Source organism: Choristoneura fumiferana, chromosome 20, assembly GCF_025370935.1.
Source record: "Choristoneura fumiferana chromosome 20, NRCan_CFum_1, whole genome shotgun sequence".
NCBI classification, from domain to species: Eukaryota; Metazoa; Arthropoda; class Insecta; order Lepidoptera; family Tortricidae; genus Choristoneura; species Choristoneura fumiferana.
The window spans coordinates 4,330,093-4,355,882 of record NC_133491.1 but is presented as its reverse complement, the minus strand read 5'-3'; the positions used below and the strand labels follow the sequence as shown (position 1 = coordinate 4,355,882).

General features: G+C 37.8%; 4 protein-coding genes across 6 annotated transcripts in view; 2 read left to right on the top strand and 2 right to left on the bottom strand.

Moving 5' to 3' along the window:
- Positions 1 to 1,918, top strand: part of LOC141439383 (uncharacterized) — a 7,866-nt gene extending 5,948 nt beyond the window's left edge. Inside the window, exons 7-9 of the mRNA XM_074103666.1 lie at positions 237 to 251; positions 361 to 1,296; positions 1,328 to 1,918. Of these exons, the coding sequence (XP_073959767.1) occupies positions 237 to 251; positions 361 to 1,296; positions 1,328 to 1,662 (1,286 nt within the window). The 3' untranslated portion in view covers positions 1,663 to 1,918. The remainder of the gene's footprint in view (positions 1 to 236; positions 252 to 360; positions 1,297 to 1,327) is intronic.
- Positions 1,919 to 2,997: 1,079 nt separating this feature from the next.
- On the bottom strand, positions 2,998 to 14,445 carry LOC141439048 (kynurenine formamidase-like). Of its 2 annotated transcripts, none has more exons than XM_074103161.1 (5): positions 14,214 to 14,445; positions 7,266 to 7,387; positions 6,238 to 6,435; positions 4,915 to 5,091; positions 2,998 to 3,408 (listed from the first exon to the last, which is right to left on the bottom strand). In XM_074103161.1, the coding sequence occupies exons 1-5, from the start codon at positions 14,414 to 14,416 to the stop codon at positions 3,302 to 3,304; spliced, it is 807 nt and encodes a 268-aa protein (XP_073959262.1). In that variant the 5' UTR covers positions 14,417 to 14,445; the 3' UTR covers positions 2,998 to 3,301. The 2 variants fall into 2 exon arrangements, with proteins under 2 accessions (XP_073959262.1, XP_073959263.1); XM_074103162.1 differs by lacking the exon at positions 14,214 to 14,445 and adding an exon at positions 10,775 to 11,004.
- Positions 14,446 to 17,552: 3,107 nt separating this feature from the next.
- Positions 17,553 to 20,708, top strand: LOC141439216 (uncharacterized). 2 transcript variants are annotated; one of them, XM_074103407.1, is made up of 2 exons: positions 17,553 to 17,828; positions 19,549 to 20,708. In XM_074103407.1, the coding sequence occupies exons 1-2, from the start codon at positions 17,651 to 17,653 to the stop codon at positions 20,703 to 20,705; spliced, it is 1,335 nt and encodes a 444-aa protein (XP_073959508.1). In that variant the 5' UTR covers positions 17,553 to 17,650; the 3' UTR covers positions 20,706 to 20,708. The 2 variants fall into 2 exon arrangements, with proteins under 2 accessions (XP_073959508.1, XP_073959506.1); XM_074103405.1 differs by having other exon boundaries at positions 19,426 to 20,708.
- A 3-nt stretch (positions 20,709 to 20,711) lies between these two features.
- The window catches only part of LOC141439215 (uncharacterized), a 30,191-nt gene continuing 25,112 nt past the window's right edge, over positions 20,712 to 25,790 (bottom strand). The window contains exon 3 of the mRNA XM_074103404.1: positions 20,712 to 22,770. Coding sequence (XP_073959505.1) covers positions 21,341 to 22,770 — 1,430 coding nt within the window. The 3' untranslated portion in view covers positions 20,712 to 21,340. The remainder of the gene's footprint in view (positions 22,771 to 25,790) is intronic.

The window sequence follows — 25,790 nt, the reverse complement described above, 5'->3', positions numbered from 1 at the left end:
TACAATTGAGTTTTACGCATGTGCGCATGTGTACCTACTTATGTAAGTACAGCCAACATCATAAATAAGTGATCACTTTTGTACCTTGTCGCTTTCAGTCGTTACATGATTTTGTATGGCTTTAAAACATGACGTTAAAGTGATAAGGTACAAAACTGATCGCTATTTACGGCGTTGACTGTACTTAGGTGTACTGTAGCCTAAGCTGTGACGTACTTTGATGACGGCGCTCTAAGATTACAAAGAAATTAGTACGTTATTTAATTCTAGTAATTATGCGACTAGTGAGCCGTGGCTATCACGCGTACTTAGTTGTGCATTGCCAACCATTGGTCAACTCACCGAGTCCGTTTTTCACAGATGATTATTTTCACAAGGGCGGCGACAAGCGCGTCAGGTTCGTACAAACCCAAAAGGGATCTATAAACTTTTCAACTATTTCTACTGCAACTGTCAAGACCTTTGTAGCTGTACCCCCGGATTTTGAAAATGAAGATGCCATAATATTAACTGCGACTTATGACCATAATGGGCGTCTGGTGGAAATTGCGTTTATTGACTGTATTCTTCCATTAAATCGACAAGTAATGAAGGTTATTTCACTCTGTCTCCCATTTCATGCAATGCTTACGAAATTAACTATCAAAGAAAAGAGGCTAAACTGCGGTATTTTGTACGAGATCGCAAAGTTCCTACCGTTTTCCAATTTAACGGACATTTGCCTTGATAGTTCGTACGTGCGTCAAGGGAATTACTATATTCTTCTGGATCAGACTTCGTCTTTAAAGTGCCTGTCGTTAAGTAATTGCAATATAAGCGATATAGTTTGCCGGGAGATTGCGGAGAGGATTGAATTCCAACGACCCGCTTCGAAGAATCTGCTCGTGCTTAATCTTTCCTACAACAAGATCACGGATTTAGGTGCTGAGGCTTTAGGACGTTCGTTGAGGACCAACCGTCGCCTTTTACATTTGAACTTGTGCAACAATAAGTTATCCGCTGTTGGAGCTGAGCATATTTTGGTACATTTATCCAAATTCCAGCTGACTGCAACTGAAGTAATGGAAATGAAGCGACAAGGAATAGAATATTTTCAGACGAAAGCTGCCGTTATTGAGAAGTGCCTAAAACAAATACGCCTCAACCGTTTACCAGCTAGGAGTGAGGCGTCTCGCAGACGCAGTCAACTAGCAAAGAGACAAACACTGATGGGTGAAGTCAAAGGTTCCTCCGATTATGAAAATGCCGAGATGATGGCGTTAGGCATTGTCGGCCCGTTCGAATACGCCTTCACGAGCCAGAACACTGTTTAAGGATGGCCATCGGTTTTGCATTGGCAACTTTACACTATGCTCCTTGAATCTTGGATACAATAATTTGGATTTTTTTAATATTACTAAGATAGTTGACATACTCTCGTACCAAAGCTCGTTAATGCACAGTAGAGGTACTGGTTTAATGAGGTTGGTGATCGAAGGAAACAACTTGCCTGAAAGTTGCACAGAGTACACTTTGATCAAGACGTATTTGCAGTTGGTTACCGATCACTACATGCCGCGAACGCATCAAGTGTCGAAGAAACTCAGCGAGGATTCTATGGCGGTCCTAAAGCCGAGCAAGCCTGTAGGATCCCAGGTTAAGAAACGTGGTTTTAAAGCTTAAATCTTATTTTACATTTATTTTTTAAAAAGCTACATAGCGTAGCAAAAACCTTTCGTAAATTTCGTAGACTAACGCAAGGTATAGTCAGCTTCAAAAGTAGCTGCAACCAATGGTGCATTGTCCCTAAAGTATATATTGTCGCGTTGGTGTACCGCAATTCATGTGCATGCGACCAAAAAGTACAAAAGTGATCCACTAATTTTGACGCTGACGATATATTTACTTACAAATGGCACACATATTCATAATTTCAGTCTAGTAGTTTACTTCTTCAAGGAAAGTGTAGTTTTCATTTCACTTGAATAATTATGATTTAGTTTCTAAGGAACGAACAGCTGTTTATGTTTTAGTTTCATGTAGGTATAACATACCTAGATGATTTTTTTTTATTACCGCTAACCACCTATCTTGATATATTTTGGCACATATCAACATTGGTTTTTATAAGGAACGGATGGGTGAATGCCACAGTGAATTTTTAAACAAAAAATATTTATTTAGTTATTATAATAAGTGCAATAATATTGTTAAGTTAACAACAAAAAAGATAAGTACTTAATGTTTGTTTAGTTATTTTTGTACGATGAATAAGTGATTATTTTGTTTCCAATTTTAATAAAGTTTTTTATTATTTATTGGTTTGAAGTCTGTTCACTGAAGGTTAATCGCCGCATAAAACACTATCAAAATTATACTTACTTCAACTAGCCAAAGAAACAGAAATAGCAAAATTAGATAGGTAGGTATTGTCTACATCCGCCATGTTCGAATGCTACAAATCGAATCCCCTGATAGATATAGGTAGTGCCACGAGAGTCGAAGTGAATGATTACACAGCTACAAAAAGAACTGATTGCATAATAAGAGAATGAATGAAATGAATGAGTTAATGTCAAATTCGTGCTCATTACATGACATTGACATGTACTTGTGTGTGTGACCTCAACTCTGGTGACGCTACCTATACAATCAATTAGATTAGATATAAGTAGGGTTGCTATAACTTCTAGGAACCAATACGGGACGATTTCACTTTCGATGCTCAAAACTCGTAAATAAACAAAGCAACGCTGATAGATAGAGGTGGCTTTCCAACTATACTCGTACCTACCATAAGTAGCGAGAGACAGACAATGTGTTTCCTAACAGATACCCTCTGATCTCAACCATATATAGTTGCTATCAAAAGTATAATAATTAATCAATATTTTTATTACAAATTTTATTCACAATTAAACACGTTTAAACTTCAAATTACTACTAATAATTATTACAAGAGTGCGTGGATCCAGGGATCGAAAGAAGATATAGCGGCAGCAAATAAAATCACGAAGATCAACATATGAACTTGTAGTTTAATAATATTGTAACTTTACAGTATATATGATAGCCGATTTACCAAATATAATTAGATTTAGATTTAGGACACAAAATGACAATGCGAGAGTCAGAGCATTGCATAAAAGGAGAATGAGTGAAATGAACGAGTTAATGCCAAAATCCTGCAGTCATTACATGGCGTGTTCTTGTCTTAGAGCTACGTTAAACTCTATTCAGAGTGGACAGATGGACACGCGTCTCCGAGTACCAATCAACCTTAGGGTGGATAAACGAAATAAGTCAATACGGCAGGTCAAAGTCAGAACTTCGTCGGAGTCTGCTTAGGGCAGATGGCCACCAACCGCAATGGTCCTCCTGTGCCCTTTGCGATCTTCATCGGTAATGCTATTCCTGTGCAGCCGTACTCTGAAACATAAGGTAAATTATGCAGTTTAAAAATCTGGCCCTCGAATGTATGCAGTAATAGGTAATTTTGTATGGAGTGGGCCAAATCTTGTGCCGCTGAGAGTATATCTTGAAAACTTCGCATAGTTTCTTATGTACGGCTTACGTTACGGCAGGGTTTCTCAAAGTGGGGTTCGCGAACCCCTAGGGGTTGGCTATTCGACGGTAGGGGGTTCGCGACAAGGTTTACGTGATGGTGGCTGCAAGACTGGCAAGATGATCAAGATTGGTTTTTGGAGTCTTTTTGTATTTTTTATTTCAACTCCAAATTTGTTACTTATTTGTTGTTGTTGTTTCAGTTTGTATTTTCGTTGGCAAGACGATTCTTACCTACATTTGTTACCTTTTATTGAAATAAATAATATACATTATATTATAATGATGATTGAATTAAAAATAAACTTAGTTTCTCCAACAGTCAATTTTATTACTTTCTTGGGGGGGAGGTAGGGGTTCGCTGTGGTCTAGAAACTTTCACAGGGGTACGTGGAGCCATAAGTTTGAGAAAGCCTGCGTTACGGCATCGACATCTGTGCCGTAAGGTACATAGATGTCAATGCGTTACGGCTTCGTTCTTATTTACGGCGAAATTAATAAGCCAGAATCCATATAACATTTTATTAGTCTGTAAATTAGATTATCAGAAAATATTGGATTGCAAATAATGATATAGCCATATAAAAGTTCCGCGTCACAGCACGCCGTGCGACACTTTTTAGAACGGGCTTCGTGAGGTTACGGGCCCCCACTCTCAAACTATTTTTTTGTTTGATTGACAATAGAAAAAATACGTGTCAAAAAATTTCTGACAATCTATGCACGGACCCGGAAGCCGTGGTGGCCTAGTGGTTTGACCTATCGCCTCTCAAACAGAGGGTCGTGGGTTCAAACCCCGGCTCGCACCTCTGAGTTTTTCGAAATTCATGTGCAAATGTGTTACATTTGAAATTTACCACGAGCTTTGCGGTGAAGGAAAACATCGTGAGGAAACCTGCACAAACCTGCGAAGAAATTCAATGGTGCGTGTGAAGTTCCCAATCCGCACTGGGCCCGCGTGGGAACTATGGCCCAAGCCCTCTTGTTCTGAGAGGAGGCCTGTGCCCAGCAGTGGGACGTATATAGGCTGGGATGAATGAATGAATGAACTAGGTATAGGTAGAGTCATTCACGATGACGCGTGCCGTGGTTCTTATTACTATGTTATTACTTAATGTCAAATTTTGTCAAAATCACGCGTCTCGTGGATTCGCGCTGTCATCGTTCAACCACCATTACCTCTCATATTTCGTTTTCTAGATTTTTTTAACGTACAACGGCAAAAACTACTAGACACTGGCAAAATTGTCCTCCGATGGACAGAGCCATATTTTTTTAAAGAAACAACAACAACAACACGCGTCTTCGTGGATGGCTCTAGGTATACCCAATTACTACAGCAGGAGACGATAATGATTATAGACGTCTTACCTGGCACATGAGTGTCAAGCTTGACATTCTCCATGCCGAATAGACCAGCAGCCATCAGCTGCTGATGCACGGGGAAGACTGTGCTACTGCCAGGGTCGAGGGAAGCCACGTCGACCCCCACTCCCACCACGTTCTTGTATGACGTAGTTATCCACTCCGCTATTTCTTGGCTAAGACCTAACAAACAAAAAAAAAGAAAAATGTTATTTCTTTTACCTACTCGTTTTTTGATGGACAATAAAGAGGCATTGAATTGTACGTACACGACCTACACGGTGATTTTTAATCGGCGATCAGGAATAACAAAAAGCGGTCTTTATCGCCGTCATACTGACTAACTTTTCCCGTGGGACCAATACGAAAATCGGGAAAAAATCCCTGGTTTCATTCATTGAGTGTTAAAAATAAAGTTGTGTTAAATACTTGTGATGTATACATATCATTTAATATTATTGTAAATCTGTTTAAAAAAAATATACCTCGTTGAGTTTCTTGCCGAATTCTTCTCAACAGAGGTTTTTCCGAACCGGTTGTAGATTTTTTTTTGACATTCATAAGTGTTTGTTATAGCCTAAATTGAATAAAGATATTTTGACTTTGACTTCGACTTTGAGGCTGGTGAGGTGCTGAGGTTTTCTATGAAATAGCTCATTTTTTTACCCAATTTTTCGTATTGATCCCATGGGAAAAGTTGTTCAGTATGACCGTCCTTATCGTTTATTGTTATTCCGTCATTCCTGATTATTTAATACGGGTATTTCAAAGCTCCATCCGTCTGATTGATGCCCAAGTATATCTTACCTGGGTAGTTCAAAACTCCATCCTTCTGTATAAGTATATAGATAAATAAATATCATGAGACATTTGATACCAATTGACCTAGTCCCAAACTAAGCAAAGCTTGTACTATGGATACTAGGCAACGGATAAACATACTTATATAGATAAATACGTAGTACTACTTATTAAACATACAAGACCCGAGAATAAACAATCGTATTATTTATACAAATATCTGCCCCCCAGCCGGAGATCGAACCCAGGACCTCAAGTTTCGTAGTCAGGTTCTCTAATCATTTGGCCACCCGGTCTCCCGGTCGTCAATAGTTAATATCTGTCAAAGGTAGTTCAAACCTCCATCGCTCTGAATAATGCCCAAGTACATCTTTCAAAAGGTAGTTCAAACCTCCATTCCTCTGACTGATGTCCAAGTACCTATATCTTACCAGGGTAGTTCAAAGTCTCGTCCCTCTCATTGATGCCCAAGTATATCTCACCAGGATAGTTCAAAGTTTCATCTCTAGTTGATGCCCAAGTACTTACCAGGGAAATTCAAAGTTCCGTCCCTCTCATTGACGCCCAAGTATTTCTTTCTGTCGGTGTAGAACTGGCTCCATCCGAACTTGAATATGATCATGCATGGTTTGCCGTCGTTGTTGTTCAGCATGTAGTCTAGATGCTGCTTGTAGAGAACAAAGTTGGGGTCTCCGTTGACACGGGAACTTATGTCTACTATGATCACTGGAAAATCGAGATAATGATGAATATCAATCAGCCCCACCCAATGAAATGATTTTATATCCTTTCTTAACCGACTTTAAAAAAGGAGGAGGTTATCAATTGGGTTGTATTTTATTTATTATCATTATTATTATAATGAACGTCTCTGCATTGGGAAAAACAATCTTTCGTAAAAGGTGACTAGCAATTGACTATTGTATCTTAGATAATTTAAACTAAAAAGCGTGAAAAAAAAACATAACATAAAAATTTAACCGCTACCAAAACCATGAAAATAATTTTCTACCAGTCTGAAGTCGGTGCCTCAGGCCAGCCAGCAGGGGTGATTGAAGCCCAATATAGTTATAGTATGTAGGTGAGATAGACGACTATAGGTCCACTTCTGCTGGCTCGTGCTGAGGCACCGACTTCACTTGTAGAAAATTATTTTCATGATTTTTTGTAGTCGGTTAAATTCGACTGTTGAACACGGCCTTCCGCACAGACCTTCAGTTGTTTCGGTTGGAAGCGGTCTGCATCCACCGTGTACACGCGGCTTTAACCAGATCAAGATCAACCATCCATCTCGGTGGTGATTTGATTAATAACACCTAGGTATTTATAAATTAAATGATGATGAAACTACCATGTTTTGTACCTATGTATTTCTGTTTGTTCCCTCTTCACGCGTATACCGCTGAAACCAATTTAGCTGAAATTAAATATGGAGATGGTTTGATAATCTGGAAAGAGCATGGGTTATTTTTATCTCGAAAAATCGCATTGTTCCCGTGGTATCGCTTTAATGAATTAATCGCAGACGGAATTAAGGGCTGATCCTGCATAATTACGTGGTACGATGAGACTTTCCAGGGGTAGCTCTCCGACAAACTTGCCGGGCTTGTAGAAGTGGTAAGGGGCATCCATGTGGGTGCCGCCGTGCTCACCGGCCTCGAATTCGTTAGCTGCATACCTGTTACGAAAAATATTAAAATAAAATATACCTATACCTCTAAGAAAAATATTAAAATAAAAGTTATAGCATACCACGGTCCTACCAGTAGGACTTAATAGAAAACCCGCCATTTTGGTTTCAAATTTTACGCTAATCGGAAATGGCGTATAAGTACAATTAAGTACATAATAAAGTCTTCTAAGTACTTGGGTCTGAATGAGTATAAAACAATAGTACTACTGGTAGGACTACAGCCTGTAGTGACTACATGCCGAATTTATCGTTGGGCGGTTTATTTTTCTTATCTTTGTACATTTTGCTAGTGTATTTATATTATATATGTATATTTATATTATATGTTTTTTTTAATTGGCCCCTTCCAGTGCTGGTTAAGTACGGGGGGGAATTCTTTATAAGTTTCACGTGCAATGTTTGCATAAGGAAGGCCTGATTTGTAACGAATTTCCCAAATTGAAAAACTATTATGTATGTTTTATATAGGAGTAGGTAATGTAACACGGCGTTTTATAATAAGCATTAAGTATAATTTAAGCTAAAATTATAAGATAATAGAAATAAAAATGTCACGATATTAAAATTAAAACAAATATACAATCATAATTAGACAAATAAACCGCCCCGCGTCATACCTGGTGCAAAGGTGCCCAATACACTCGCCGCGTGTTTTATATTAGAAAACAGATCAAAAATATATAATCTTGAGCTTATATAAAGATTCTACTTTTCTCCCACTCTTGCCAAGAAATAATATTCTTAAGAGCTCGAGGGCTGTTTAGTGGCTGTTCGTGACGATTGATTACTCAAATTTAACACAAATGAATCCTAATAAAGGTGATTAAAATAAAATTGTCTTGACGGCAGACGAAAAAACATAATCCAAGTATTTTCTACCTTATCTATCGTCAGTAAGCATGATTGTATGTATATTTTGATCAATAAAATTTCCATTTTTTTTTTTTTTTTTTTTTTTTTGACTGGATGGCAAACGAGAAAATGGGTCTCCTGATGGTAAGAGATCACCACCGCCCATAAACATCTGCAACACCAGGGTATTGCAGACGCGTTGCCAACCTAGAGGCCTAAGATGGGATACCTCACGTGCCAGTAATTTCACCGGCTGTCTTACTCTCCCTCCACGCCGAAACACAACAGTGCAAGCACTGCTGCTTCACGGCAGGATTAGCGAGCAAGATGGTGGTAGCAATCCGGGCGGACCTTGCACAAGGTCCTACCACCTGCTGGTAGCAATCCGGGCGGATTCCATTTATGAATAGTGTTCTTGACACCATAAGGAACAGTTAAGAAATTTAATTACTTACTTATGCTTCCGTGAGACATAATTCTTAATTTAAATAACGAAACTAGCCGGGCGTTCTCATTCTTCTGTGTACTAGTCTTGTTCTAGTCTTTTTATTCCGCAACAGTGACACGGTAATTGTAGATTGAGTATTCAGATGAATGATAATAGCCATAGCCCACAATTAATGAGAGAGTAATGAGCTAGATTTGAATTGCCCTATATACTGGGTATATTAGAAAATAGAACAGCAGTTCTTATTTTAATATTTTTGGCTAGCGACCCAAAGTAGGTACATATTTGAAGCTTATGTGTGTGGGGGGGGGAGCTCCAATAGAGAGATCTCTCTCCAGGCAGGTGTTATGCCTGGGGACCGAAGTCCGAAGGAAGAGCGTCGGAACTTGTATATATGCGACCTCGTTGAGAATCTTCGATAGCGCGATGTAGAACATGGTCGGAGTTTCTATTGTTGTTCACTAGATGGCGCTAGGAGTCGCTACATGTGTTATGTTTCTTTCTTTCTTTCTTTCTTATGTATGACCCTAATGATACCGCTTAACTTGACGTCGCTATAAAATTATAAAAAAGCGAATTAGTGCAAGTCGGACTCGCCGTTGAAGGGTTCCGTAGCAGCAAGTAACATAATATAAAAGTTTCCTTTACTTTACCATTTATGACGAATTAAAAAAAACTACTGACTTGATCTCGTTCAAACCTATTTTCGGTGGAAGTAATATGTACATCATATATTTTTTGTTTTATCATTCTCTTATTTTAAAAGTTACAGGGGGGTGGAGGGACACAGATTTAACCACTTTGGAAGTGTCTCTCGCGCATTATATTAGAAACCTAAATATCATTTTTGAAGATACCCCACACGTATGGGTTTGATGAAAAAAAATGTTTGATTTTCAGTTCTAAGTATGAGGAACCCCCAAAATTTATTGTTTTTTTGCTATTTTTGTGTAAAAATCTTAATGCGGTTTCCAGATTACATCTACTTACCAAGTTTCAACAGTATAGTTCTTATAGTTTCGGAAAAAAGTGGCTGAGACATACAGACGGACAGACAGACAGACAGACATGACGAATCCATAAGGGTTCCGTTTTTTGCCATTTGGCTAAGGAACCCTAAGAAGGAAATACATATTTACTGACTCAAACTAATATAAGCTCAGATAAACTTATGTTGTTGTGAGTTATTTATAGAAATGACAAGTCAAGTATGTACTCGATCTCTTTGATAATGACCGAGGGAGTCACTTGTTAATGGATCAAAAGGTTAACGTACTGTCACATCATTGTCCAGAATTAAGTATGACATAATGCTATGAATAGATCATTCGTAATCCTGCATACAATTATCTGCTTATAATAGCCACGACGTCAGAACAATCACTGAAAAATATTATATCAAAATACTTGATAATGATAAGTAGTTATTTACTTACTCTAGCTGTAACACCAAATAATATTTATAAAAAGCTTGCAGCGCACAAAAAAAAATACTTAATTTAAATTCTTGTTTTTCTGTTGCGCTACGAGCTTTTAAAATGAATTGATCTTGTTAAAATAGGTGCCAGCTTTTGCTTGCGACTTCGTCAGTGGAAAATTCGTTTATCGCATTCACGCGGAACCCTACAATTTTCAGAATAAACTCTCTTATTTCCTTCTTATAGGGTTTCAAACTGTTTCCTTATCGAATTTCATCACTGCGTGTTAATGCAAAGATCAAAAATAACTCTCATTCATGTATAAAATATTAGATGGTTTAGATTTGGTAGCTACATTGGGCTTCTCAAACTCATTATTTCGTGTTATGTTCTCTAAGCCAGACCTCGGAATTGCATCTGTGTTATAGGTATTTTTCGGTTTTTGCCAATGCAAAATACCAACACTTAAAATTTACTAGGTACCTACTGGTTTTCGGTGGAGGAAAACATCCGGAGGAATCCCATAATATGTATGTATGCAGGAGAATTCTTATATGGTTGAACTATCTCACAGGGCGCTCGCTCGCTAAACGAGGTACTAAATAATAATACAGTGTCATACAATAATATAGTGACAATCATGTGGCATCTTACCAAGTATAATTTTCCCCGGTTTCTGCAATTTTCTTAGTGAAATCAAAGGGCTTCATGTCAGGCCAATATATAGTGTGCTGGTCAAACTTATGGGACAAATCGATGAAATCATATTTGCCGCTAAAAAACACGTTGTTAAGTTTACAGTCGTCGGCGCGAGCGCCGGCGGAGAGAAACACTAGCACGATAGTTGCGAACAACATTGTGTGGTAGACTGGATCGCAGACTGTCTGATGGCAGCCGGTTTACACTATACACGGTATAATTAATTATACGTATCGTGTTTTTAAGACTCCGTGCCTCAGAAGGCTAATAAAATAGAAAAAAAGAAAACATTTATTCGTGACAACATTCAAAGAAAAAAGAACTTAAAATTTTAAATATGTATGTGCGGGTCTATATCCACTGGTCTAAAACTGTTTTGCATAAAAAAAATTCGTAACATATTTTTTTCATAACAATGTTTCGTCGAATGATCAAAATGTCAAAAATTGTTTGGTCGAAAAATTGTTCCGTATAACATTTGTATGGTATAAAATTGTTTTGTCGAATGTATTATAGGTGTAAAATTGTTATTCCGAATATTGTTACAACTTATTTTATGTCTGGAAAACAAATATGAATTTACCGACTCTGAGGCGATCTTCTAGTTCTAAGACTATAGTAATACAATCGACTCGATCAAAGGCCTTAGGGCTATTCCGCCTAGTTAAGGCGCTTCGCACCTTGATACAATACTAACGAAACCTTACCTATTTCAGTTATAATAATGTACTCTGTGCTTACCTAGTTGAGCAATCATGCAAAAATATTTTTAATACTGCTTTCCTAGGGTTGGATATATGAGGCTATTAACTGCATATCATTTTAGGTATATTTTACAAATAATGATTCAACCGCATCATATCTGGAGGAGCCCAAACTTGATACGGTATGTTTTTTAAAATGATTTTTATTTTAATTTAAAACAAGTGACTGAAATAATAATATAATGATGTGATATATTTTAAGAATAGGCTTAGTAAGCTCTTTCATTAGATACCACAAACGATAGGCTTCAGAACAATTTTTTTTTTGCCATACAAAAAAAGATGACGTCATTACTCCTCTCCTTTTTTGTTTTTTTTTTGTGCTACGGGTCGAATTCATTCTTATGGCATAAAGATCAATCGTTCCGATTTTCATGCTTAACACCATGTGCAGTTTTTTACTGAATTTCGGCGTGCACCGCAAGCACTAATCTAGAGTTCAAAATCGCCGAGCTGTTTAAGCAGGATGCGAGAAAGATGAGCACTGCACGCTTTCCGTGCTCTATTTCAAAAACCGTCCAAGAGCGTGTCGGACAGGTCCTGGATAGTTTCTTAGTCGTTGCCAAAAAATCTTTGCGTATTTTATTTTAACGTGTGGTTCGCCTTCAAATACAACTGAATCGCTTTCATCAAATGCCCCACACTCCAAAGCGTTGTTATTTGAACGTCAATTTTGTTTATGATTGTTACCATTTTATTTTCCCATAATTTTACTATTAATTGTACCTACTATCCGTATTACCTAGACAAGTAATATTTTTTTCACACCTCTCCTTCAGAAAACTAACTTTTCCTCTCTGACGAGAGGGAGCAATATGCAACTTTTCTGTTCAAGGCTTTTTCCTAAGTGTTTTATTGCAAATGCCATTTTTTGAAGTTGATAATTGTAAAGCCACGCCATTTTCTATGCTGGTTGTTCTTTAGTTTTTTTTCATGTTTTTGTTGCACCAAGCAGAAAGTTATTTATTACTGCACCGAGTGCCGATTTGGAGCCCGAGCGTCAGTGAGGGCTTTAAAAAGCACGAGGGCAATATAAATTACTTAATGCGAGGTGCATAATCTGCATAGTAGAGCAGACGAAAAAAAAGTCATGCTAAACAATTAATAGGAAAAAAATGTCACTAGCACTCGATGATTCCATTTTTGTGAGTATGTTTACATTCGCACTCTCAAGAAATGTCCACGGAAAATTCGCAAGGTTCCCGCCAATTTTATTTTTAATTCTTACTTTGTTAGTAGAGAAGAGTAGCAGTTATTTTTACCCGCGATCCATCAAATTTCGGATGGGTGCCAGGTTAGCCAACCAAACACAGTTTTTTTTTTAAATATACGGCTACTTACTATTTTTGGTAGTATTGGTAGCAACAATTTTTGTACGCAATCTGTCAAATTTCATAAGACCGTCAGATTGACCAACCTAACACTAGATTTTTTTACACTATGCAGGTTAATTTTATCGCAAAAATACTTGTGTTACCTCTTTGGCGGTGCAATTAAAAAAACTAAAATAATGCAATTTATAAAGGATTTTCATACATTTTTTTTGCTCTTGAGCAGAAAAGTTCCGCTTTGTGCTGGGTATTTAGTGCGGTTATGATGAAATTAAAACATAGTTGGAAGAAAATTATATTACTTAGTAGGTATAATGTCAAATTTTATAATAATTATTAGGTACAATATTACGATGTCAAATCACAATTATACTTATATTCAGTTGAATATTCTTTAATACTATAGAAATAATTTTCTTGGAGCCATTTGGTCACTTTAATTTTGAATAATATCTTATTTTCTAGTTTAAGGTCCACAGGCAAATTGTTAAACAGGATAATACAAATATTTTAACAGTTTTTCTTGTACTTATATGGCAGATCGGCAGGGAGGTTGGCAGTATAGTGTTGTAAGAAATAATTAAAAAAAAAAAATTGGCGGGAGAGTGCGAATGTAAACTTACTAGTGCTAGTGACATTTCTTTCCTATTAATTATTTAGCATGAGTTTTTTTTTTCGTGTAAGTACTATTCCTGTAATAGTTGAAAGAAAAGCAGATTATGCACTTCGCATTAAGTAATTTATATTGCTCTCGTGCTTTTTAAAGCCCTCGCTGGCGCTCGGGTTCCAAATCAGCACTCGGTGCAGTAATAAATAACTTTCTGCTTGGTGCAACAATCTACTATTTCTAAAGATTTTGTATTTTGCTCGGAATTTTCCAAGTAGGTATATATGAAATGTATTGTATGTATAAACACTTTTTTTTACATAAAACACAAAATAATATATAAAACAACAAAAAAAGAGTACAAACCCGAACTTATCCCTAAAAGGAATCTTTTCAAGGTAACCTGGATACATTTTATAAGTGTCTGCTATTTACTCTTAAACAACTAATAATTCTTATGTAATTTAACAACCTTTTAATTTTAATGATATTTAAACTAATGTAACATATGTATTTAATGTATTTTAATGACATTCAATGCATTTAATGTAATTTCATGAAATTATATTGCAAAAAATATTTTTTTTCGAAAAGTGCACATGTTTTGGGAATATTGGTTTTACGTGAGCGCAGTTATGGGTAGAGTCTAGTTAAAAGAATAAAACAGGCAGAAAAAATAGAACAACACATACCAAGTGTTATTTTCTCCAGATATCCCAATTTTCTTAGTGAAATCAAAGGCTGTCACGTTAGGCCAATAGATGGTGTGTTTGTCGAATTCATGGGCCAAGTCAAAGAAGTCATAGTTGCCGTTAAAAAGGACATTGTTTAGTTTACAATCGTCGGCGTGAACGTAGGTAGAGAAGAGACCGAACAAGACGACGTGGAACAACATCTCGGAGTCAACTGAGTCACTGGTCTGCGAGTGTAATCTATATAATGACAAAGTTCCTGTTATTGATACCTACTTATTTAATAGGAATATGTTTTCACAGTAGATAAAACGTTGACCACACTGGTGTTCAAATACGTTGACGCACCATAAACGCAGTGACGCAACTTTTTTGACGCGTAACTTCATAAAATACATAATGATTTACTAAGGTGCTTCAACGCTTTAAAACAGTCTCGTCACTGCGTTTACAGTGAATCAGTGTATTTTGAGCAGCAGCAGTACCCTTAGTGTAAGTTTTCGGTTACAAAATACGTCTCGATCGCGTTCGCGTTATATCTCAATTTGTATGGAAACACGAACAGCGCCTCTAGCGGAACGTTTGCGATGTTCGTGTTTCCATACAAAATGAGATTTTAACGCGAACGCGATCGAGACGTATTTTGCAACCGAAAACTTACACTAAGGGTACAGAGAGGTGACCGAACAAGACGACTTGGAACAACATCTCGGAGACAACCAGACAACTGAGTCACTGTGATCTTCGAGTGTTATCTACATAATGACAATTAGTGTTATTGATACTTACTAAGTAGAAATATGTTTACTCAGATATTAAAAATCGACCATACCCGTGCTCAAAATAGACTGACGTGCCGTAAACGCAGTGACGCTACTCATGCATATTTCTTTTGTACGCGTAACTTCTAAATCGGTGCTTAAAATACACAATTATTTACGGAGCGTCAGCGTTTTTAAACAGCTGTGTTGAAGATAAGCGATTTAAAAACGTGACACACGGATCACGTCACTACGTTTACGGTGGGTCAGCGTATTTTGTGTAGCGACGGAGAGCAGTCTGTACAAAACGGCCTAGACCAACATCGCTGAATCAATTGAGTTACTGTGATCTGCGAATGTTACGTACGTAGTGTCAAATTTCTGTTACTAATACACTTACTGAATATGGATATGTTAACACGGTTAATAAAGGGTTCACCACACTGGTTCTCAAAATACACTGACGCACCGTCAAAGTACTCATGACGAGACCACATGTTAGTTATTTAAAGTAAAGCACCACTGTTAGTTATTAAGTCAAACTTTTAGTAATGAGAGTGAGTATACTGATTGTAAACCAATATACTGTATTATTATTATTATTTCTTGACGCGCAACTTCCAAATTGGTCCTTAAAACACACAATAATGAAATTTACGGTGAGTCAGCATTTTTGAGTAGCTGTGTTGAAGATAAGCGATAAAAACGTGACGCTTGAGTCCCGTCACTGCGTTTACGGTGCGTCAACGTCTTATGAGTAGGTAGAGACGGCGAGCACTCCGAACAAAACGGCTTGGACCAACAACGTGCTTTCAATCGAGTACACTCTGCGATTGTTATCAACATAGTGACAAGATTCTGTCACTGATATTTACTAAGTAGAAATGTGTTTGTAATTGTACGCAGAGATAAATAAACTTTGACCAAGTAAGTATTTAATGGATCACCGGATGATTATAAAACCGGCCAAGAGCGTGTCGGACACGCCCAAAATAGGGTAGTAGCCATAGCCATAGTATCCGTAGCCATTACGAAAAAATTGCTTTCTTTTTCCTAGTTTAGGTATATTTTATACCTTAGGCTGGTAATTACTCTTAAACTACTAATATTCTCAAGAAAACTTAACCGTTATAGTTTTTCTTGTAAGTTTAATATACTACTATTATCCTGAATTTTTACAAATTTTTTCATCCACCGGATTAGTTTTTAGAGGGGGGCGGACGCTCATCATCATCATCATCATCCCAGCCTATATACGTCCCACTGCTGGGCACAGGCCTCCTCTCAGAATGGGGGTCGCTCGATTTTAATGAAAATTTGCACTTTAAAGTTTAATATTTTGCAAACAAATCCCTGAATCGAAAAATCGTTTTAGCAACCCCCTAATGGTATATACAATACTATAAAATACCTATCCAACGATACCCCACACTACAAGGTTGGATGAGGAAAAAAAACACCCCCTCTTTACACCTATATAGGTATAAATTAATATATTTTTTTTTACTTTTTATTGTACCATTTTGTCGGCATAATTTATATATACATATGTATATTCGTGCAAAAATACAGCTTTCTAGCATTGATAGTCCCTGAGCAAAGCCTCGGACGAACTGACGGACAGGCAGACAGACATGGCGAAACTAAAAGGGTTCAGTTTTTGCCATTTTGGCTACGGAACCCTAAAAAGGGTAAGTAAGCTTCGAAGAGCGACTGAAGCTAATTTGATCTATTGAAATTGCCTATTTACAATAGGCACTATTTTTTTAGGTCTTTCTATCAAAGCTTGGAGGATTATAATTATTATTATCAAGTTAAAAAAAAAGCTGTTTAAAGGTCACCAGGTACGTTGCGCATAAATTTCCATATCGTGGCCCTTATATAAAAACTGTTATAACTCCTTAGAAATTTTAATTGTGATCGATCACCCATTATCATGGTCAAAATTCCAATGGTTACTTTTCCCTCGCCAGTAGACGCACCTTATCAAACTGAACATAATGTGTCGAACCCGAACTTTGCGCGAATACTTTGTTTTAATGTGGTTTTAATAGACGGAAACTTTGGTCCATACCACGGAATAAATACGAAAAGCACATTACAGGCCAGGTACATGTATTTACATGGCCAGGTAAAGTCATAATATGACAATAAGTCATAATTTCAGTGGAATAATAAGACATGAACTGAGTTAATTCCAATTTCCGTCAGTGTAATGGAAATACTTATACTTAATTATGTATTTATGTCTGTGCTGTGTGCATATGTCACGGTAGTTTTAATTCCAACATTTATAATTAAAGAGGACACATGTCGGCGGCCGATCGTAAAATCCGCCAGATCACGATTTCCTAGGCAGATCGATTAGATTAGAGCAACGCATTCGTCGATATTCCTTGCTCTATAGCGGGCACATCGTAAAATAGTTTATTTTTTGTCCACTGGTGGCGCTGCACACTCTCTCATCTATGAATTAAAGTAACAAGAAGTTTTTACTAAACTGACGCAAACCTTACCCACCTAGATTAAAAAAATGTTTTCCGTCTGAATTTCAACGAATAAAAAGAAGACATTTCATAATGACTTTAGACGGCGGCTTATCTACATTAGATTTTTTATTTATTTTTATGATTTGTATTACTTATTACTTTTGATTTTATTTTAATTTGTTTATCGATGAAGTCTAGTAGATCGTTGTCTGTCAGTGTATTTTCGAGCAAGACCTTTAAGGACAAGGATGGTGCCAGCAAGGGACTGTTCTTCGAACCTGAGCTGAACTTTGAGAAAGAGCTGTTTAATGCATGTGCGAAGTACGAATGCCCTGGCATTGTCATCAATAAAGGAGTACAGAATGGTAAGTGTTATCCTTGACACATTGAGGTGTTAAACGTATTGTTTGTTAGTATTATGTTGTATAATATAGTATAGTATTAGTCTCAACGCAGATACACCTACAATTTACAAATTCGAAACGAATGCAACATAAACCAGAAAGTTTTGTAACATGTTTTTTAGATATTTCTAATGAAATAACATTTTTTTGCATCCGTGGTGGCCGAGTATTTTGACCTATGGCCTCTTAAGCAGGGGATCGTGGGTTCAGACCCCGACTCGCACTACTGAATTTTTCGAAATAAATTTGAAATTTACCACGAGCTTTACGGTGAAAGAAAACATCGTGAGGAAACCTGCACAAACCTGCGAAGCAATTCAATGGTGTGTGTGAAGTTCCCAATATGCACTGGGCCCGCGTGGGAATTACGGCCCAAGCCCTCTCATTCTGAGAGGAGGCCTGTGCCCAACAGTGGGACGTAATATATATATAGGCTGGGGCTGGGATGATGATGGTGATAACGTTTTTTGTTAGCAATGCGATTGCAGAACGAAATCTAAGGAGATCGAAATCAGGTACAGTCACCAGCATTAATATCTGCCACAGCGGAGCGTGCAAAAATATCTGACACGACCTTCCGGCGCTATAAATAGAGTCGTATCAGATATTTATGCACGCTTGTTGTGTCGGATGTTGGTGCTGGTGACTGTACCTCCATCAATCAGATGAAAATGTTGATCACTGCATACTAGCAATTATCATAACTAAGTTACGACTTATACGTTCCAAATTAGTTGTAAAAACGTAAAAAGTGATGTTTTGAGATTAATGAACTAGTCTGTAGCAGATAGAGTCCTTAACTTTACTTTCTTTTCGTTCTTCCTGTCTTGCACTTGATAAGAAATATCTAGGTAGGTACTTTTTGATAGCCGTGATAAGAATTTGTGGTGGTTTTGAATGATTTTTGCGTTTAAAGTTCTATTCATACAAAATAACATTTAGCTGTCTACAGAATTTATGTTAATTTGATGTCTCTGCACATGTATTCTCAGGCACAAAGAACGTTTTTGAATGCTCTCTGTCAACTTATATACGACAGAGAGGCCTCTGAGCTAAAGCAAAATTACACTTATTTTGCTGAAACTGTACCGCTGCTTAAAAAACGGTGAAGGCACGGAATCGCAGTGACGCACCGTATGCGCATCGTTTTTTACATGTTTTCCACACCGCTGCTTAAAATACCGAAACGGTGCGGAATCGCAGTGACGTGCCGTAAACGACAAGACTTTTGTTTATGCGATAAAAACGGTGCGCATAAGGTGCGTCACTGCGATTCCGTGCCGTCACCGTTTTTTAAACAGCGGTTTGGTCGCACAAGTGTGAGAAGATTAGTTATGCATTTAGGTATAGTTTCAGCCTTTGGTATGGTAATACAGTGGCCATAGTATGTGTTTGATTAAGAGACGGATGACATAGTATGCAAATTTGACCACGCAGATAGACGAAGCTGCTATTCTACAGTTTCTGCGTCTATTTTTATTTAGCCTTGCCTGGATCAATATTTTGATTTTTTTATACGTATAAATTTTAACAAAGGTTTTTTTCTTTATTTTTTTAGATAATTTTTACAAAAATCTTAAGGCTCAAGATCCTCGCAAGAAAGTGGTGGTGCGAAAGAGTGCGACAACAGTATCCACTACAGTCGTCACAGACGAATTAAGGAAACCGGATGACGTTACAGGTTCTACGAGCACTATGTTCTTCAGTGACGAAGCAGCTCTTCTGGTCGTAGACGCCCTATACGACAACCAAGACGAACTAGCGGAGATAATAATCTCAAGAGCCAAAGATATCCCACGAAAACTTATGCAATGCATAGGCCTCCTATGCCCTTACTTTAAATACCTCACAAAAATATCTATTATAAAATCCAGCCTTAACGTCTACACTCTTCATGAGTTAAGTAAAATTCTACAAGTGTCGCATCTGAGTGACGTTTATCTAGACGAGTCGTTTCTATCTGAGGCGAACTACGCTATACTTCTAAATGAGAAAACTAAACTAAGAAACCTGTCACTATCAAAGTGTCGTATCAACGATGATGTGTGTGGACTAATAGCTTCAAAGTTAGGTTTCACAGCTCCCGCTGCAAAGTCCCTGATACTTTTAAATCTATCGAGTAACCACATAACGGATATAGGAATGAAATCCCTTGCAAAGGCACTTAGGACTAATAGATGTTTGCGGTATCTAAATCTCGCAGATAACCGCATCACTGATGATGGCGCTTTTCAGTTGTTAGACGTGCTAAAAGAATTTCCTCTAACGTGTGACGAAATCAAGCAGAAACGGGCGAGGTACATTCACTATTTAAGAGAGAAAAGAGCCATCTATATGGACTATTTTGATGATGATACGAGGTCTCTCGATGAATATAGTCGGAAGTCTACGACTAGTAAAAGAAGTAAAACTAGTGCCGTTTCCACAATAGCTTCAACGAAGAAAAGTAAGAAAGGTACAGATTTGGATACCGCTACTAGAGCTGAACTCATGTCACTAGAACTATTAGGGCCCTATGTCGATCCGTACAGTCCTGATTGTACAAAAATCAAAGACGGCTCGTCATATTGCTTGGGTAATCTTACACTTGCTTATTTGAATTTAGCTTACAACAGTTTATCGTATCTTAGTTTGAAGAGGATCAAAACTGTGTTGCTGTATCAATCTGGTATTAAAATTCCTAATAGTGGTTTAATGAAGCTTGTAATAGACGGTAATCCCTTTCCTAATTGTAATGAATTTGACATGATTGGTCAACTTCTAGTGAACAATGTTTTCCGAGCGTCGCCTGAAGGCAAGCGAAAGCCAAGTGCACCCGTGAAACCAACAAAAAAATAACACACATTGCTCACATAATATTTTAATGTCTTTTCAAAGTATATTTACAAATACCTATATAGTATTGGTACATGTTAATACTTTCTAGGATTTCATATAACTAGGCAGTGGTGTGATTTACTAATAAAAATATTTTAGATTACGAAAACTAGATTTGGTAACTTTCGTTAACATCACACAAGAATGATTACTTTGAAGACAAAACTAAACAAAAAAAATAGTAATGAAAAGTACTCCTCCGCATATTGATTAGTTAAATCAATAGAGAAATGATTAGAGTAAGAAATCTTAATGACGAAGATAAAGGCTAAACAGTATAGATAGAGCTTAAAAATTAAACTTATACTAGAGATTAGGCAGCACCAACTTTCATTTGTCTACTTTAGTGCCCTTCAGATGTATGCACACAAAACTAAATACACAGCTTGGAATGTCGTGCCTATTGTTAACAAAAGGCAACTATTCTTTGCTCTGTTACACGCGTGTACATTTCTGAGGGCGTTGATGCTCTTACTGGCTTCTAATACAACATTTTGGCAACTAGTCCTCTCATCACGCGACTACGATCTAAAGTTAATTAAGAAATCTAAGTCTTTTTAATTCGGATATGCTTGTGTTCAATAGATTAGGATGGCTCAATTTCTGGGAGGCAGATACTCTCGGTTAGGTTGTTGCGATGGGTAGTTGTCGTTGGAAGGCCGCTGTCCACCTGTGCTGCCTCCAGTGGGGAAGCTTGGACCGGTGGGCTTCCCTGATGGATAACCTTGGGAGCTTCCAGGACGAGAGCCAGGGTAACTTGACGGAGCTTGTGACCCTGGGTAGGATGACGTCGGCCCTTGTGGGCCACTAGAGCCTGGGTAACCAGAAGATGGACCCGTGCTTCCCGGATAAGAGGCTGAAGGACCTTGTGGTCCAGAACTGCCAGGGTATGACGCCGACGGCCCTTGCGGACTATTGCTACCGGGGTACGAAGCGGACGGACCTTGGGGACCGGTGCTGCCAGGATAAGAAGCTGATGGTCCTTGAGGCCCAGCACTGCCTGGGTAGTTTGCTGTAGGTCCTTGAGGTCCGGTGCTTCCTGGATAGTTAGCAGAAGGTCCTGTGCTGCCAGGGTAGGAAACGGAGGGTCCTTGTGGTCCTTGCGGATAGTCATTTTGTCCAGAGCCGGGAAATCCACCTTGTGGCCTGGAGCCAGTTATTGAGTAGTCATAGAGGTTAGCGTTAAGGTCGTAAAGGCTGGGAGCGGAGTTACAGTCGAATTGGTTCCACCAAACGCAAACAAAGACTTGCTGAGAGAAAATGGTTCCATTTGGGCAAAGGAAATCATAGGTTCTGTTGTTGGAGCAAACGTGGAAAGCTTGGCAGCGGGTTTCAACATCGGCGTAGTACCCTGGATAAGCTTGAGCATCACATCTGAAGGACGTCTGAGGGACTTCGGTAAGGATGGGGTAGTCCTTATCAGGTTCGCCAGGAATTGCCGAGTAGTCTCCTCCTTCGTATGCTCCGCTGTCGTCGTTAGAGACAAAACCTTGCGAACCGGGTCTGGAAGGTGCGCCGCCTTGTTGCCCTGGATAGGTTTGTCCTTGTCCAGGGTAGTTTGAACCGCTCTGTCCGGGAAATCCACCTGTCGTCGGTCCCTGACCAGGGAATCCTCCAGCCGTTGGAGCTTGTCCAGAGAACCCGCTCGTTGAAGATCCCTGTCCAGGATAGCCACCAGTTGAGGGTCCTTGTCCAGGGAAGCTACCAGTTGTAGGTCCTTGACTTGATGGAAAAGATCCGGGGTATCCAGAAGAACCTTGTTCTCCAGGTCTTTGGTTGTTAGAGGGTGGATAGCCTTGGTTAGGGCCAGTAGGGTAGTTTGGGGCTCCTGGGGTAGATCCAGCGCCAGTGTTGGGGTATTCATCGCTCTGGGGTCCGTTGGGGAAAGTTGGAGAGGTGGGGGAGCTTGGGTAGCCGCTTGAAGTTCCAGGCAAGCCAGGTCGGTTTGGCGTGGTCCCCTGGCCGAAGGGTTTGCCCGGCTTGTTGTACTCGTAGCCATTCTGGGCCAATGTTAGAGCCAGTAAAGCTGTAACAAGGAAAAATACATTTAAGCACAATAGGTTCATTCAATTAGTATTCTCAGTTCAATGGGCTGGCAAAAAGTCAGGTTGGCGGGTCAAGATAATCTAACATCTAGTCAGAAACAATGTAAAACATAATTTTATTTCAGAATCTGCGAGTCATGAGTAAAGTCACAATGCGATAGAAATCATGGAAAATTATATGTCCTAAGTTATCATTTATTTAAGAAAATACTAGATCGTTTCTAAATACTACAACATTGTTATTGTGTTTACATTGTTGATTAGTTAACGCATATATATATAAAAATACAATCATAATAAAACTGTTTACATACACATAATAAACGAGATGCAGACAATTTTTTAGACTCAGTTTGCTACATCATTAACATTTTTAAGGAAACCTTGATCTAAAAATATCAAAGTTAAACGGTTTGGTACCCGCCTCGGTACAATTAAATCTAAATTGTATTGTCATAAACTCCCACGAATTAGTCGTTTCTAGATTACAATGCACATTGGAATCGCACGTTTTTGTCAATATTTAGCCTTAATATGGCCATTGTACTTAATTGTAACAATAAGATGATTTCTTCAATGAAACTAATGTCTTATAATATTCTTGTTTTATTATTTCCGCTCACATATTGGTAAGATTAAGGAATGACTTGCTTAACGCATTCACTGCCCCCGACGCATATATGCGTTTTCGGAACTTCACCCAGTGCCGCTGTCATAATTATTATCTTGAACGCATATGTGCGTCGGTGGCACCTGTGAAAGTCAGGTGGCAGTGAATGCGGTAAGGTGTACAGTGTACAAAGTCGTATCTACTTAGGCAAATTAAAACTACTTTACCATTCGCTAAAGCATCGTGCATTCGATATAGAAATTGCTTTGAAAATTAAAACTTTCTGCCAAGTTTTTTGCAGTTTATTATTTTTGTCAGAAAAGTTTTTTCAAAAACGTTGGTAAACAAAAAATACAAGTAAAAGAGCCTATTTGCAAAATAAACCTAGATATAATGTTTTGGTAAAGCTGCTTTGGCCTATTTAATTCAAGTTTAAACACCTTTTGACTACTCTATTTTAATAGGTTACAGTACAAAATATTTCTGCCTTAGTATCAAATTCTAAAATTACATCAGTATACTTAAGACACGATCAAGTCGTCTGTCAAAATCATTATAATATTTACACAAAAAGACTAACTATGAGTAAGAGTATATAAGTTCCATAAATCGTACAAGACAGCTAGCATCTTGTAATAGCAGCTTAATGTTCATTTCATTAGGTACGAATTAAGTTTTTTATTAATCTTTTAAGTCAGTTGTTTTAACTGATCTAGAGTTACGCTTTCTCTCCATTAAGCGAAATGTTTGGAGTTTATAAAAAATTTACTGCTACTGTTGTTGTTGCGTCTGCCAAACATGATAACGATGGAGAGTAATGACGTTTGCTATATTTCGATATCATGAGGTTCAAAGGGCGTAAAGGACACTTGGGCGTTTTTTTCGCTATCAATCAGTATTATCCACGTATGGAAATTCGCTGAAAAGTGTCCTTTACGGCATATGTTGTTTTGGTCCCTAAACACAATTTATTTTCAAAATTTTGGGTATAATGATCAACAAAATCCCATTGTTTCATCATCAAGGCATTAAGTATAAAGAATGTTAAAAACACCGATCTTAAAGCGACACATTTTTTTTACATTCTCTTTATTGCCTCGAAAAAATCTAAGACATACGGCGTAAAAGCTGTTATTTATTCAACGGTCCTTTACAACCTCTTATAGTTCACCATAAATGATTTCTTAAGATCGTGGCCTTATGTACCTAATCAAAATTATGGATAATGTCCCTATTATTATAAGATTGGTTTTTTGGAATATTTTTCTATTTTTTATTTCAATTCCAAATTTTTACTTTTACGGTCATCCCGTAACCCGCCTATTATTTTACTCACTGAGACGGCCTAATTTGTCACCATAAAAGTAATTAAGTTTTCCTATACGATACATTGAACCAAAACAAGCCAAGTTCACAAGATCTTAAAGCAGGTACATCTGATTCAATCCTTGTGTTTTGACCAGGGCGTATAGCGTACGTATCTCATTAACCGTACAGTTTGCATCCAATTGGAGTATTTCAACAAAAACTACAAGAAATTTTAAGCTATTTGTCAATAGAAGACTTATACTTACGTAACATTAGAAACAACAGAACTATATATTTTATTTCCAGTTTTTAGCTTTTCCTGTCCTGAGTCCTGAGTCGTGTTTTGTGCTTTTCGCCCTTTGAGCCCCGAGGTATCGATTTGTTCTAATTTATTTTGCTATTGTTAATGGGTAGCATTATTAACTCTGACGGTTCGCCTTGTTATATACCTTCTTTTGGCTTCTTCTACGCACATTGGAGTAAATTTCCCAAAATCACATTTATTATAAAAAAAAATACTATTGCAAAAAGTTATCATATTATTATCAAATAAAAACACAGTACTAGATCGTACGTGCTCTGAATTGCAACCATTTTATGCCATGAAACAATTAAAAAAACGTTCAAAACTGTTAACCATTTTTGAACAAAACCCAAGGGAACCACAAAGAATGGAAGTCTGTTACAATATTCCAGCCATAGCTGTAGAGTAATAAAGTTGTAAGTTAAGTAACACCAGCAATACCAGCATGTTCCTCGGACAATAGGGTAACCGCAGATGGAATCGCGTGAGAAGAAATTTCGCAAAGTGTAGGAAATTGCCGAAGAACTGGCTCATCATTAATTGGACAATGAGTGAATTGGTGATCCAGTTCCATAGCCCAGTAAGCTCCAACTTGGAGCATTCAATTTCCAACACAAAACAATTCGTAATAGAGTCTATTGTTCAATTAGATGGTGCTTTGTCTTGTGACTTTTGCTAAGGGGTTGTTTTGATGAATTTCGGATGTGTTGTGGTTTAACGTTGAATCCCTTGAATTAACTTGTGACCTTGTAACAATTGTGTTAGGAAATTCTTTTATT